Source organism: Phacochoerus africanus, chromosome 12 (genome assembly GCF_016906955.1).
Source record: "Phacochoerus africanus isolate WHEZ1 chromosome 12, ROS_Pafr_v1, whole genome shotgun sequence".
Lineage (NCBI taxonomy): Eukaryota > Metazoa > Chordata > Mammalia > Artiodactyla > Suidae > Phacochoerus > Phacochoerus africanus.
Window position 1 is genome coordinate 15,322,396 of NC_062555.1, and position 16,123 is coordinate 15,338,518.

Here is a 16,123-nt window from a genome sequence, read left to right on the forward strand (position 1 = left end):
TACAGAAGGCCAGGCCTGGCCTACGGTCTTCTATTTGAATCCAAAGCCTGAAGAATCTTACTCCAATCAGACAGCCTTGGGTCATAAAAATTAAATTGAAAATAGTTTTTAGCTGCAGGTTTCAGAGTAGCAGCTCCATCAGAGAACCATGCTAGAGAGCTGGGTTTTGTGCAATTATCTTTTTTGTTCATTTGTTTGTTTCATTTTAGGGCTTCACCTGTAGCACATGGAAGTTCCCAGGCTACGGGTGAGAATTGGCGCTACAGCTGCCGGCCTGCACCACAGCCGCCACAACACGAACCACATCTGTGACCTATACCAGAGCTTGTGGCAACACCAGATCCTTAACCTACTGAGCGAAACCAGGGGTCAAACCTGGGTCCTCAAGGATACTCTGTCAGGCTCGTAACCTGATGAGCCACAACGGGCACTCCGAGATTTGGTTGTAAATTTCCTTCTAGGTCAATAGGAAACTTGTATTTACCTACCTGCATTTTGGAGGTATTTTTGAGTTTAAGAATTAATGGAAGAGTTCTTGTCATGGCTCAGTGGTTAACGAATCCAACTAGGAACCATGAGGTTGCAGGTTCGATCCCTGGCTTCGCTCAGTGGGTCAAGGATCTGGTGTTGCCGGGAGGTGCGGTGTAGGTTGCAGACTCGGCTTGGATCTTGAGTTGCTGTGACTGTGGTGTAGGCCGGCAGCTACAGCTCCAATTAGACCCCTAACCTGAGAACCTCCATATGCTGCGGGTGTGGCCCTAGAAAGGCCAAAAAAAAAAAAAAAAAAAGAAAAAAGAATTAATGGGGTGCTATCCCTTTTAAGGACAAGCCCAAGGCTGGCCAATCAGAGAAGACAAGGGTTGCCCTTGACTTTCTGGCTGAATAAAATCAGTAATGAAGTGCAGAGGAAAAGACAAAATGTAGACAGGATGTCATGGGATTCTCTCTAAACTCTCCTTTAAATCTTTTTTTTAAAATAAATCACATGATTAATGAAATTAAAATTTACTGCCCTAAATTGAATCATGCTCTACAACCATGAAAGCTACAAAGAATATACACTTACTGAACACTGCAAATGATGAAACTTCTTAATAAACTGACTTGCAAGTGAAACAATTTCACATATACATTTAAGTCACAGAGAAACAAAAAAAATTAACTGGCACCTACCCTTCTTCAACATTTAAACAACCGCTCCAACCAACAGCAAAGTGCATTTCTTCCTTCCCTTTATCACTATGTTTCCATTTTGCTGCAAAAAAGACCAGGGAACAAAAGGTTAGTACACTAAAGCAGTAACTCATAAATTTCTCTCTTTTCCTCTAGAATAATGAGTATAGAATGTCATAGTTCTATGTTAACAGACACAGGACTTTTTACAGGTAAATACAAGATAACCTTTAAAAATTTTTATAAGTTTTTTTCATAAAACTCTCTCTCCAGTCTTTCCTCCAATTCAATCCATAAAATAAAGTTATTGTTATGTATCATCCTGTATTTTTTCTTTATAAAACTACTTTTTTCTTCAGTTGGCAGAAAAAAAGGTGTCTATTAGGTGTATGCTATGGAGGCGAATATGCTTATAAGACCATTGAATACATGGTTATTTTGATCAGTGAGGTTATTCCATGCACACCTAACCTTTAATCTTCATCTCCAACAAAAAGTATAAGCTGAAAACTTATGCCCCAAATAGGTAACCACAGCACTGTGAGTTTTCCAACTGGAGTTGAAAGCCACTCCACTCGTGTTAGTACCAGGAAGGGTTCAGTGGCCTTTTTAGCTCTGAATGCCCCTTGCAAGAATTGGGCAATTCCCAGGACTGCCTCAAGGGCTGAAGAGAGATAGCTAACGTATCTGTGGCCAAGAAAGAAAAACAGAGGAAAGAAACAGAAAGGACAGGAAAAACAAAGAGGAAAAAAGAGAGAAAAATAAAAGGAAAGAAAATTAAAAGCGTTGTATAACGTACCAAATAAACTATCAAATGCCACCATATAATGTATACGAGAGAAGTAACACTTTTTTCTTTCTACCCAATCCATTTTCTATTCTATGCATTAAAATAAATGAAAATAGCAGGGTACTTACGCACGAGAAATACAGCTTTTTGCCCCCGAGCTATAACCATGAGATCATTGGTTGGAGATAAGGATAAAACACAATCTTGAAGCCAGGAAGTTTTTTGTGTTTTGCAAGAATTTCCGTCTTCTTCCTGTGAGTAAAACTACCATTACTTCCATATCAAGACTAGTTCAACTCAGCTGGTTCGCCTTGAGGAGCAAGGGAGACAAAAGAGGAAAACCTTCCTGATTTTTTTTATAGTCTCAACAACGCTCATCCAAATATGTCCAAAATGACCAAAACCCAGAACATTCACTACAAGCAAACTGCAGTTCTGAATAGTAAGGCAAAATTTTTAAATGAAACAAACAGCAAGACATTAAAAGAATATCCCATAGGGATTACTCCAGGAAAGATTCGGTATTAGGAAACTCAGTAAATAATCCTACTGGAGACAGAGAGTTAGATTACCCGCAGCTTGACAGCAAAGAAAACATTATCTGATGATTACGGTTGCAGGAACTTCACAAGTAGGATAATTCTGACCTTTCTTTCTTTTTATGTGACCTGAAAGGTGTTTTCTTTTTTCAACTGGAAATGTATTCACCTTACAGATAAATGCCCATGGTTAAAAATCCAACAATCTAAAAAGGCTTCTTTGAAGAGTCTGATATTCCTGGACCACCCAGGGGTTCACTCCAGACACAGCAGCATGATGGGGTTCCTGGGCGAATTTTCAGAGACACCACATGCAGGCAAATACGAACTATCGCTTTCTCCTTTTCTTGGCACAAGTGGTAGCAGGCTACACACATTCCTTCTCCACGTCTGTCTCCACATATCCCCTTCGACTCTATTCCAAGTGAAGTTTGTTTTTTTAATGGCTGCACAGCACTCCACTGCAGAGACACAAGATTTAGTTAAGCAGCCCCCTGGGGATGGGCCCCTTGTGTGGTGGACACTCTTTGGTGGCTACAAACTACGCTACAATGAATACCTGCACATGTGTCCGTTAACGTGGGATCAAGCCAGTAGGATAAACTCCCAGAAGTGAAACTGCTGGGTCAAAGGGCACATGTAATGAGTAAATCTGCTGGATATTCCCAAATCGTCCTCTGCAGGTATGTTAATTTATCATCTGACCCCTTGGGTTTCAAAAGTGCTTGCTTCCTTAGGGACTCTTCAGATGATGGCTTTACCTCTGATTTCTGTGCAACTAACAAGTAAAAAGTCATAGCTCAGTCTACTGCATCTTATGAGTAGGAACAGGCATTTTTTCACATGCTTAAAAGCCTTTTCTATGAACAGAGGGTTCCTTTCCTCAGAAGATCTCTTGCTGGGTTGCTGTTCTTTGTCTAATTGATTTCTATACACTCTTTACATACAAGGAAAATCGGCCTTCTGACCATAAGAGTTGCAAATAGTTTTTCCCAGTTCATGTGGTAGCTTAATTGCCTTCATGCAGAATTTTTCTCTTGTATGTAGCTAAATGATCAATCTTACAGCTTCTAGGTTTTATGTCATGTAGGCTCCTACTTTTTACTCCACCCTACATGATAGCTTTTGGATTAAATTCATCAATACAGAAGGGGAAGAGAGAGGGCAGAGATGTAGGCTGCTTTCATTAAAAAAAAAAAAATCACTCTTTTTTTTAAAGCTCTTAATAAGAATGTCTTACTAGCATAATGAAAGTTAAAAGATTTTAAAAGTAGAAAATCATCCTCATCAAAAATATTCCAGAGAGAGGACAAGATGGCGGAGGAGCAGGAGGACACGCTCGCCCTCTCCCACAAACACAACAAAAAAAGCGCATCTACAGAATAAATAACTCGCACAGAATAGCAACCAATCGCTGGCAGAGGAACCTAAACTCCAATAACAGCAAGAAGTTCGTGACATCACGGGGCAGAACGGGAGAAAGGAGGAGAGTGAGAGAAGGTGAATCCGAGCGGGACGGGCGCTCCCGAAAGGGAACTGCGGAGGAGAAAGGGATCCCGCACCCTGGAAAGTCACCTACACGGGGGAAAGATCAAACGAACCGGAGGAACCTCCAGATGCAGAGAAGAGTGTAGCAGTAAGGTGGAGTTCGGAAAAGCCGATCAAGAACCAAACGGACCATCTGAACTACGGGCACAGTCACCAAAAATTGAGACGCCTGGGTGGGGGCTGGGCACCAAATCCTCGGCTCCAGAGGTTAGTCCCCGGGAAAGGGCCGGGGGACGCCTGGGTGGGGGCTGGGCACCGAGACCTCTGCCCCAGAGGTTAGTCCCCGGGCTGGGGGGGGGCGGGGCGGGGCGGAGCGGAAACTGCTTGGGAGGTCTAGAAACCATTTGACAGGGCAGAGACTGCCAGGGAGACTAGAAAACAAAGCAGAGGAAGGGAGCAATACTCTAGGGGCGGGGAAGTGGAAAGCCGCATCAGAGGGAACCTGGGAGAAGAGGACTCAACCCCAAAACTACTTGAACTGATTAATAAATTCAGCAAAGTAGCAGGATATAAGATTAACATTCAGAAGTCAGTTGCATTTCTGTATACCAGCAATGAAATATTAGAAAAGGAATACAAAAATACGATACCTTTTAAAATTGCACCTCACAAAATCAAATACCTCGGAATACACCTGACCAAGGAGGTAAAGGACCTATATGCCAAGAACTATAAAACTTTAATCAAAGAAATCAAAGAAGATGTAAAGAAATGGAAAGATATTCCATGTTCCTGGATTGGGAAAATCAATATTGTAAAAATGGCCATACTACCCAAAGCAATCTACAGATTCAATGCAATCCCTATCAAATTACCCATGACATTTTCCACAGAACTAGAACAAACAATCCAAACATTTATATGGAGCAACAAAAGACCCAGAATTGCCAAAGCAATCCTGAGAAACAAAAACCAAGTGGAGGCATAACTCTCCCAGACTTCAAGAAATACTACAAAGCCACAGTCATCAAAACAGTGTGGTACTGGTATCAAAACAGACCAATGGAACAGAATAGAGAATCCGGAAATAAACCCTGACACCTATGGTCAATTAATCTTTGACAAGGGAGGCAAGAACATAAAATGGGAAAAAGAAAGTCTATTCAGCAAGCATTGCTGGGAAACCTGGACAGCTGCATGCAAAGCAATGAAACTAGAACACACCCTCACATCATGCACAAAAATAAACTCAAAATGGCTGAAAGACTTAAATATACGACAGGACACCATCAAACTCCTAGAAGAAAACATAGGCGAAACACTCTCTGACATCAACATCATGAATATTTTCTCAGGTCAGTCTCCCAAAGCAATCAAAATTAGAGCAAAAATAAACCCATGGGACCTCATCAAACTGAAAAGCTTTTGCACAGCAAAGGAAACCAAAAAGAAAACAAAAAGACAACTTACAGAATGAGAGAAAATAGTTTCAAATGATGCAACCGACAAGGGCTTAATCTCTAGAATATATAAACAACTTATACAACCCAACAGCAGAAAAACCAATCAATCAATGGAAAAATGGGCCAAAGACCTGAATAGACATTTCTCCAAAGAAGATATACAGATGGCCAACAAACACATGAAAAAATGCTCAACATCGCTGGTTATAAGAGAAATGCAAATCCAAACTACCATGAGATATCAACCTCACACCAGTCAGAATGGCCATCATTCATAAATCCACAAATAACAAGTGCTGGAGGGGGTGTGGAGAAAAGGGAACCCTCCTGCACTGTTGGTGGGAATGTAAACTGGTACAGCCACTATGGAGAACAGTTTGGAGATACCTTAGAAATCTATACATAGAACTTCCATATGACCCCGCAATCCCACTCTTGGGCATCTAGCCGGACAAAACTCTACTTAAAAGAGACACGTGCACCCGCATGTTCATTGCAGCACTATTCACAATAGCCAAGACATGGAAACAACCCAAATGTCCATCGACAGATGATTGGATTCGGAAGGTGTGGTATATATACACAATGGAATACTACTCAGCCATAAAAAAGAATGACATAATGCCATTTGCAGCAACATGGATGGAACTAGAGAATCTCATACTGAGTGAAATGAGCCAGAAAGGCAAAGACAAATACCATATGATATCACTTATAACTGGAATCTAATATTCAGCACAAATGAACATCTCCTTAGAAAAGAAAATCATGGACTTGGAGAAGAGACTTGTGGCTGCCTGATGGGAGGGGGAGGGAGTGGGAGGGATCGGGAGCTTGGGCTTATCAGACACAACTTAGAATAGATTTACAAGGAGATCCTGCTGAATAGCATTGAGAACTTTGTCTAGATACTCATGTTGCAACAGAAGAAAGGCTGGGGGGAAAATGTAATTGTAATGTATACATGTAAGGATAACCTGACCCCCTTGCTGTACAGTGGGAAAATAAAAAAAAATTATAAAAAAAAATATTCTGGTAGTATTTCTAGGAAAGATAAATTATTTCTTGCTGTGAGACTACCAAAAAAATGTTTAACACAGAAATAAATGTGGGTTATAGGACATCTGCAAGAAAAATCTCTAGGTAGGTCTGAAACCCCTGAGAGAGTCGTGTGATTCTTCTTCCCTCTCAATGGAACTTGAGGGATGAAAGAGATTTGGAACCACTTTCTTCTGCAAGCTGCACCCTCTCCCAAGAGACAGGAAGAAGAGTAATCCTGGCAAAATCCCTCGTTTTAGTAAAGTTCCATTTTTTAAGGAACTGTGCTATCCAATTGGCTGTATTTATTTATTTATTAATTATCTTGGCTGCGGCATCTGGAAGTTCCCAGGCCAGGGACTGAATCCATGCCACAGTAGTGACCCGAGCCCTTCAAGTGACAATGCTGGACCCTTAACCCGCTGAAGCCATGAGAGAACTCCCAGTTTGCTCTTTTTAATGCACATTCTTCTACACATAAACTTGGGAGAAAACTATCCCCCTAAGATGAAAGTTATAAGGCAAAAGTTAGTTATAACTAAATCCTCCCTGGACCCACAACCGCTGCTGTGGATACCATCTCAGTGTGCCAGCCCTCCGCTCCCTGGAGGTGGTTGGGCTGTAAGCTGCGGGCGTCCCTGCCCTCAAGTCAGTAATTGAGACCAGTTACACCAACTCCGAGGTTCAGGACTTTCCATGTGATCAGGGCCTCATCTCCGGCAAGGAGGCTAGAAGCAGGGCAAGTCAACGGGAGTACTACTCAGGAACGGTGTTTGACAGGAAATGAAGACGTCCAAAATTCTTTGATTGGCCTCTGACTCTTCCCCTAAAATTTCCATCTCACTGCAACAAAAAGAACTCTGAACAATGCTCCAGAAAAGGAAAAATACAGCTCCAATTTTGGCAAGTTCTATAAGAAATAGTCTTAGAAAATAATCAAGGACCCATACAAAGGGGTTCTTTTATCACACTTTTTTTTTTTTTTTGGTCTTTTTGCCACTTCCAGGGCCGCTCCCGCGGCATATGGAGGTTCCCCGGCTAGGGGTCAAATTGGAGCTGTAGCCACCGGCCTACGCCACAGCCACAGCAATGCAGGATCTGAGCTGCGCCTACAACCTACACCACAGCTCACGGCAACGCTGGATCCTCAACCCACTGAGCAAGGCCAGGGATAGAACCCACAACCTCATGGTTCCTAGTCGGATTTGTTAACCACTGGGCCACAACGGGAACTCCTATCACACTTTTCAAATTATGTCCATACAGTAAACTCCTGAAAAGTTTGCAGAAGTTACTTTTCAAGAAAGAACACTATTTCTGTGTTTCTCTCCTCTGTTTTCAAAATAATGCCACTAATAACATAAGATCAGTTTGTCTGTGTTTGCTGAAAAGACAAAGAGTTTAAGAAACTCGAAGACAGAAGACATCACGAAGTGGTCAAACCTCATCTCGCAACAAGGAAAGCAGAGCCTTGGGGGCAGTTGAGAGACATGCTCGCTGCCACCCAGCTGGTGTCAGCACCCAAACGAGGGCCCTGCTCGTCTAAGTGGGTGCCTGCGACAGCTCTTGGGGAAACCTGTCTCCCCTGGGATCTGCCTCTGGCCTAGAGTCGCTGAAAAGCCTGTTCTCATAAGGAAACAACCTGTTACTCAGGTGCTTTACCACGCGCACAGGGCAGTGGGTGCACAAACCCACTTAGGGCCCGAGGACCTGCTTCGACTCAGGAGCCAGCTTGTTCCTGAGGTGGTTCTTAAAGCTCGCCTTTAGAAAAACTTTTCCCTCTTTTTTCTTTTTCTAAATTTCTTAAATTATTAAAGTACAGCTGATTTACAATGTTGGGCCAATTTCTGCTCTAGAGCAATTTCTGCTGTGCACTGCTACACACCCATTTACTTTTTTTATATGTACCATCTTCCATCATGGGTCTATCCCAGGAGATCGGCTATAGTTCCCTGTGCTGTACAGCAGGATTGTGGATCTGTTCCCCCGACCCCTTTCAGCTGCACATGTGGCATACAGAAATTTTCAGAGATCAAATCCAAGCTGCGCCTGAGACCTAGGCCATAGCTGTGGCAACACTGGATCTTTAACCCACTGAGCTGGGCCAGGGAACCAACTGGCAACACCACAGAGACAAGCCACATCGTTAACCCCCTGAGCCACAGCGGGAACCCCACTGTCCATCCACTCTAAATGTAACAGTTGGCATCTACTAAGCCCAAACTCCTAGTCCATCCCACTCCCATCCTCCCCCCAACCCCCAACCGCAACCCCCCGCCCTGGCAACTACAAGTCTGTTCTCCAAGTCCCAAGAGCATAGGTCTGTTTCTGTTTTGTAGACAGGTTCATCCGCGCCAGAATTTAGATTCCACACATAAGTGGTACCACACGGTATTTGTCCTCTTTCTGACTTCGCTTAGTACGAGAGAGTCTCTCGTAGCATCTTCTCAGTCTTTCCATCTCAAGTTCCAGCTCCTACTGCAATCCCGCCCTCCTCCAACTTTTACCTTCTTTTGAACGTACTGCAGTGAAAGGTCTTACTACTCCCTGCTGTCTATTCTGTGATTGCATTTCTCCCACACGAGACCGGAAGCCTTCTAACTGGCAAAGCCTGTGCTTTCTCTGACTCTTCTACTCCAGGCGCAGCACAGTCCTGATCGCAACACCGAGGGAATAACAGTTCTCCAATTTCTCCTGGCTTGCAGTCACAAGTTTTGTGAATAATCTATTATTTTCTCTTGTATATGAAACTGCATGACTCTGAGCAACTGATTCAAAGCCAATACCCTAAGTATTGTATCCGTGTGGAAGAGTATCTTTAGTAATGTGTTCCTTAAGTAACGTTACAGTTGAACACTCCAAGGTTCGGGCTGACAAGTCCAAGGCAGGTACAAGAAGGGGTCAGAGTATTACCCGTTACGTGGGTCTAGTACTCAGTGTCAAATTAGGATCACGCTCTGTCTGCCACCATCCCAGCAAATGGACTATGAGCAATCTCAGAGCAAACAGGAATTCTGCCCCATAAAAACTAACCAAGAAGAAAGCAGGACAAATAGGTATCACTTCCGTGGAAACAAATTCAGACACTGCCCAGAGGGATGAGTTGCATTCCTCACCTGCTGAGCCCTGGCATAAATGGACATTTGTAGTAACATGGAACCAGAAAAAAGAACCTTCGCATGGATCAGCATTCCAGCTCCATCCACTGATGATGGAGGGGAAAGAGGGTGAACCACAAATCCTCTGCCGTTCTTCCCATTTTCTTTTCCAGGTCCTCTCTGGCCTCCATCTCTCCTTGTGACTGTAGGACTCAAAGCAGATTGCGTGGCTGAGCTGGATGTGTACAAGCAGAAGTTCCATAGGCGAAAAAGAGGTTAGAAAATACCCATAGGATTCTATGTCTCATACAAGCAGATCTCAGAGGTATTGTGGGTTCAGTTCCAGACCATCGCAATAAAGCGAGTAACCCGGTAACGTGGGTCACGTGAACGTTGTGATGCCCCAGGGCGTAGAAAAGTTACGTTCAGACCACCCTGGATTCTATTAAGGGTGTGGCAGCTTTGTGTCTAAAACAATCTACAGTGTCATTAAAGAATCCTTTATTAAGAAAAAAGTGCTCACCCTCATCTCAGCCTTCAGTGAGTCATCATCTTTTTGCTGGTGGAATGTTTAAATGTTTCAAGAATTACCAAATGCGACAAAGAGCTGAGAAGTGAGCAAATGCTGCTGGAAAACGGGGCCAACTAGCTGGATGTGGGGTTTCCACAAACCTTCAATTTGTAAAAAATGCGACTCCTGCGAAGGCCATGAAATACGGCGTGTCTGTGGTATATTATGTTATGTTATGGTATCATAGTATCACTAGGATTTGCTGTGTGATAACATTCTAGCTCTGAAGCTTTCGTCATGCTTTTGGGAGGATGCTAGCTTGTCGCAAATGCAATGGTGTGTGCTCTTCTGATCCACAGCCACACTGGGGTACGGGTGGGAACCACAAGTTCCTGATCACATGGAATTCTTTTTTCTTTTTTGTCTTTGTAGGGCCACACCCATGACATATGGAGGTTCCCAGGTTGGGGGTCAAATCGGAGCTACAGCTGTCAGCCTTCACCAAAGTCACATCAACAAGGAATCTGAGCCGTGTCTGCAACCTACACCCGCAGCTCTCGGCAATGTCGGATCCTTAATCCGCTGAGCGAGGCCGGGGATCAAACCCGCAACCTCATGGATACTAGTCAGGTTTATTACTGCTGAGCCACAATGGGAACTCCCTGATCACATGTAATTCTGATGACACAATATTCAATGTGTCAGGTTCAGTAAGACAAAAAGTCTCTAATGACACAAGTAAAATAAGCAACATCCTTAAAACTAAAAACGGAGGCAAAAATTTGTTATTTCTCCATAGGTTTAGCTATTTTGCCCCAAGCAGTATAAATTTTATCAGAAACTCTTGAATTAAAAAACTGAAAACTGGAGCGTTCCTGTCGTGGCTCAAGAGAAACAAATCTAACATCCACGAGGACGCAGGTTCGATCCCTGGCCTCGCTCAGTGGGTTAAGGATCTAGTGTTGCTGTGAGCCGTGGTGTAGGTCACAGACACGGCTCAGATCTGGTGCTGCTGTGGCCAGGGATCAAACCTGCATCCCGGTGCTCCAGAGAAGATACCCATCCCATTGCACCACAGCAGGAACTCCCTATAACGTCTGCTACTGTGTGTTCAAGCAACTTGGTAGAAATCAGGCCACAGTCACTTGAAATCTCTCATTATCGAGAAATCCTTTGGTACCATCCTAAGCAGAGGACAGCAGGCCCATCAAGAAGTGTCTGACCCAGAGTTCCTGTTGTGGCTTAGATGATTATGAACCTGACTAATACCCAGGAGGATGTGCGTTCAATCCCTGGCCTTGCTCAGTGGGTTAAGGATCCAGTGTTGCCCGCAACCTGCTGTGTAGGTTGCAGACATGGCTTGGATCCCGTGTTGCTGTGCTGTGGCAGCTGCAGCTCCAATTCGACCCCTAGCCTGGAAACCTCCATATGCCGCGAGTGCGGCCCTAAAAAGAAAAAAAAATTTTTTTTAATTAAAAAAATAAGGGGAAAAATAAAAGAAGAAGTGTCTGCCTCAGATGTGGGTTTGGGTTCGCTCAGCTCACTCAAAAGCAATGAGACAGGGATGACAAGGTGACGTGGATGACGTATAGAGCAACGCCTGCCAAACACGAAGTGTCAGAGCCTGTGTGCAATGCTTTACACATCTCACTTAATTCCCACGTCGCTCTGCAGAGAAGGTTCTATTACTACCCCGTTTGAGATGGAGAAACAGAGACTTAGCAAGGCAACCTCCCCCATCACACAGATGGAACAGAGATCTCGGCGCAGGCCTGGGGATCAGAGCATCGCTCAGCCTCTGCGCCGCTTCCCCACGACCCGGCCCTGGCAGGAAGGGACCCTAGAATCAAAAACACCGCAGCAGCTTTAACGCTGCTCTGCTGCTGCTCATTGAGAACCAAAGGGACGACAAGAAGCTCTACTCTGCTTTGGACTAAAAGACAAGCGCCCCTTGGCGATTAAAAAAGGGAGAAAAGAGAGCTGCAAAGGCCAAGAAGCGCCCAGCGTGATGTCTCTGCAGGCGTTTGGTGGCCGGCAGAATGCAAGCTCATCACTGCTGGTACCACGAGGGCGTCTGCCTATCGATCAGACCTTTCCGAAGCCCTCCCAGGCAGTAACGGGGCCCACAGCCACGAACAATGCTCCCTTGAAGATCCTGATCCTAAAATAATACCATGGTTGGACAAGGTAGTTGATTTCCCCAGCGAGGCATAATGTTTAAAAAAACAAAAAACAGCTTCATGAGGGACCATCTTGGCTTCGTCCATCAAAACCAACCTGGCACCCAATTACTGGAGTTAACATTAAATGTATCCATCAGCTAGAGAGCACAGCCCCTGTTTCAGGTGGGGAGAGAGAATGTGTCATTTTATTCGAGAGTGGCCAAAAGGTCAAAAATTGTTCTTTGCTTTGAGACTGCTAACATTTTTTCTTATTCTGACGCCACACCAATGTAGATTATGAAAAGGAAAGCTTTCTCAACACTAGGGCTATAACAAATATATATTTTTAAAATTTCATTCTTTTGATTTTTAGGCCCACAGATCTGTCAAATGATTATCTGAACTTTCACGATGCAGCAGATGGTAAAACTGCAGCTATTTAACCCACCGTTCAATCATCCAGCCCCGTGCCACAGGGGCCGACTGATTAGCCACTCTGCAAAACAGGAGCAAATGCTTTCTGGTGTATCAGCAACGGTGATGAAGTAGTCCAGAGTAATTTTTCAAAGCTTTCAATTATTTAATAAGTCCATCATTTGCAATTTCTATCACCACTGTCATTGTGCTAACTTTCATAGACGTGTACATATAACAGTGGTACCAGCAAAATTCCAGTATAAATAAGGGGCCACCAGCATCTTCACTGTAATTCTCAGTAGTTTACTACCTAAATCATGCAAATAAACCTATACTTTTTAAACTAAGAGATGTTAAATACTTCAGCAATTTTAAACACAAAGCAAGCTAACAATGTTCTGAAAGTTTTGTTTTTTTCTTGCCTGCTGTTAGTACATGAAATTTGCAATATTTCTCACACTTTTTTTTTTTTTTTAGGTAGCAGGACTTTTTATTCCCAAACAAAATTCTACACAATATTTTAATATATGAAATAGATAAAAGCAGAAATGACACTAGCTAGCACCTCTGCAGAGCCCTAGAACTTTCTCTAACACAGCATGAAAACTAATGGTCTTGGCCAGTTTCCAGATAGAGATTAAAATTCTCAAATGAAAATTTTTTGTTTTGTTTTGTTTTTGCTTTTTTAGGTCTGCACCCGCAGCATATGGAAGATCCCAGGCTATGGGTCAAATAGGAACTGCACCTGCAAGTCTACACCACAGCAACATGGGATCCAAGCTGTGTCTGCAACCTACACCACAGCTCATGGCAGCACTGGATCCTTAACCCACTGAGAGAGGTCAGGGATCCAACCCGAGTTTTCATGGGCACTAATCAGGGTGTTAGCACTGAGCCACAATGGGAACATCCTCAAATGAAAAATCTTAAGGTCTTTCCAAAATTAAAACAAGGCAAGGCAAGAGCTCTAATATGATTACAAATACGATTAGAGATGACCCAAGGAAGAAACTTTATGAACACATGAAGTTCCCGTCGTGGCACAGTGGAAGCAAACTCAACTAGAACCATAGGTTGCAGGTTCAATCCCTGGCCTCGCGCAGTTGGTTAAGGATCCGGCATTGCCATGAGCTATGATGAAGTCGAAGACTTGGCTCAGATCTGATGTTGCCGTGGCTGTGGTGTCCGCCGGAAGCTGTAGCTCAGATTGGACCCCTAACCTGGGAACTTCCACAGGTGCGGGCCTAAAAAAGCCAAAAAAACCCCAAACAAACAAAAAAAACAACTTTACAAACACAATTGGTCTCCACAACCTCTGACTTCAATCTCAATTTTTAAAATTATTTTTCTTCCAAGCTTCAAGGAAATTAACGGTAATTCAGTAGCTCTTACAATTACATTCCAAGGATCACATCAAGGAGGATTAATTCTTTTATTTATTTTTGAATTGTGTATATAGGATGACCCCATTTTCACAGCATCTTCTGGGTGATTCATCCAACCACTCAACCAAACACTCGGCCCAACGTAACAGAGAGCAGAGGAAGCCGCACTCACAGTCTCTGTCTGGGATACAACCTGGGGCAGGTTCTGGGAAGCACCACTCCAAACTTGCTACAGAACTTTGAAATAGGTGTACCTTTTACCTTACCGATTCCACTTTTAGGAATTTATTCTAAAGGGAAAATAAAAATGGCTAACATTGGAGTTCCCATTGCGGCTCAGTGATTAATGAACCGACTAGTATCTATGAGGACACGGGTTCGATCCCTGGCCTTGTTCAGTGGGTTAAGGATCCAGCGTTGCCATGAGCTGTGGTGCAGACCGCAGACATGGCTCGGATCTGGAGTTGCTGTGGCTGTGGTGTAGGCCAGTGGCTATAGCTCCAATCAGACCCCTAGCCTGGGAACTTTCATATGCTGCAGGCGTGGCCCTAAAAAAAAAAAAAAAGAAAGAAAGAAAGAAAAGAAAAGATAGAATGGCTAACATTTATTGAGCACTTACTATGTTCCAGGTACTACTCTAAGCACATCTCACTTCATCCTCTTAATAACGAGGTACGATTTTAATCCTATCACTAATAACCCCATTGGTCCCCTTGTGGGAATGAGGTAACTAAACTGAGAGGAATCTGGTAAACTGAGCAAGATTTGACAGTCACTGAGTGGCAGAATTATGACAGAAATTCAGGCAGCTTGCCTCCCAGGCATGATACTATGTGCACGGAGATGTACAGATAATTGCAGCATTGCTTGCGGTAGAGACAAGAACTGACTAAAGCAATGTCCCTCAACAGGGATGAGGTTAAATAAATCACATTAAATTCATACAATGAAAGAGTATACCTTTAAAAGAACGAGATGCTTTCCATATGCAGATACAGAGAAACCTCCAAATTACAGTGAATGGAGAGGCCACAGGCAGAAGAGTAGGAAAAGTGAAGACTGTAGGGACTTGCGGATAAAAGTGAGAATTAAACACGTGAATTTCACTTTCACTTCCCCCTGTACGCTCAACCCCACTGCAAACCGCAGTACAAGAGTCTGCTGCAAGTACGGGCAGAAAGAACAGGAGGAGAAGAGCCACTACATTTTGAGAGCTAGAAAGCAGATGGACAGGTAGTAGCTGATTTTACAGTGCCTAGCAAACGAATTCCCACTAAAGTGATGGCAGGAAAGCTGAGAGGCGATCCCAGGTGCACTGCAAAGCTGCAAAAAGGCTGTTAGGAATGGGTGCCTGTGCCTCTGGAAGTGAGGGTGAAGATGAGGCTAAAGCTGAGAGGCTTGGGAGTTCCTACTGCAGCACAGCACCTTAAGGGGCCGGTGTTGCCACCGCTGGGGCTTAGGTCACAGCTGCAGCTTGGATTCAACCCCTGGCCTGGGAACTTCCATGTGTCATGAGTGTGCAAAAAAAAAAAAAAAAAAAAGTCAGCAGGCTTGGTTGAAAGTGTGTTGAGGCAGCAGTTGGGTCCCCAGATCCCTTCCGTCCCACCCCACAACCAGCCACCGTCCCTCCCTCCCGGGCAGAGGACCAGAGCCCTGTCACCAAGCCAGAACCAACTTGAAGAGCTGCCCTGCCGAAGGCCAGGAGTCCAGACTTGAGCCAGAATTAACAACTATAAACAGGAGCAAGGGAAAGTAGTGGCTGGTTATGTGGAGAGACTAAAAATGGGTTGTTCTTAAATATTTAGGCATAAATAATGCCATTGGGACTGAGCCTGGGAGCTCCTGCTGTGGCGCAATGGGATCAGTGGCATCTTCGGAGCTGGGGTGCGGGTTTGATCCCTGGCCTGGCACAGTGGGTTAAGGATGCAGTGTTGCTCCAGCTGGGCTTGCGTCTCAACTACGGCTTGGATCTGATCCCTGGGCTGGGGACTCCAGATAGTGCGGGGCGATCAAAAATGAAGAAGAAAAAAAAAAAAAGACTGAGCCTGGACTACTGGTG

The 16,123-nt window shown here is 44.0% G+C and overlaps 1 protein-coding gene across 3 annotated transcripts in view; it reads right to left on the bottom strand.

Annotated features, from left to right (window-relative positions):
• RAB3GAP2 (RAB3 GTPase activating non-catalytic protein subunit 2) overlaps nt 1-16,123 on the bottom strand; it is a 96,065-nt gene that overhangs the window by 53,071 nt on the left and 26,871 nt on the right. For all 3 annotated transcript variants that reach the window (XR_007131166.1, XM_047754671.1, XM_047754672.1), the window contains 2 exons: nt 2,092-2,215; nt 1,174-1,255 (listed from right to left, as the gene is read on the bottom strand). Coding sequence is in view for 2 of the 3 variants with exons in the window: in XM_047754671.1 (XP_047610627.1) it covers nt 1,174-1,255; nt 2,092-2,215 (206 nt within the window). In the remaining variant the exon portion in view is untranslated. The remainder of the gene's footprint in view (nt 1-1,173; nt 1,256-2,091; nt 2,216-16,123) is intronic.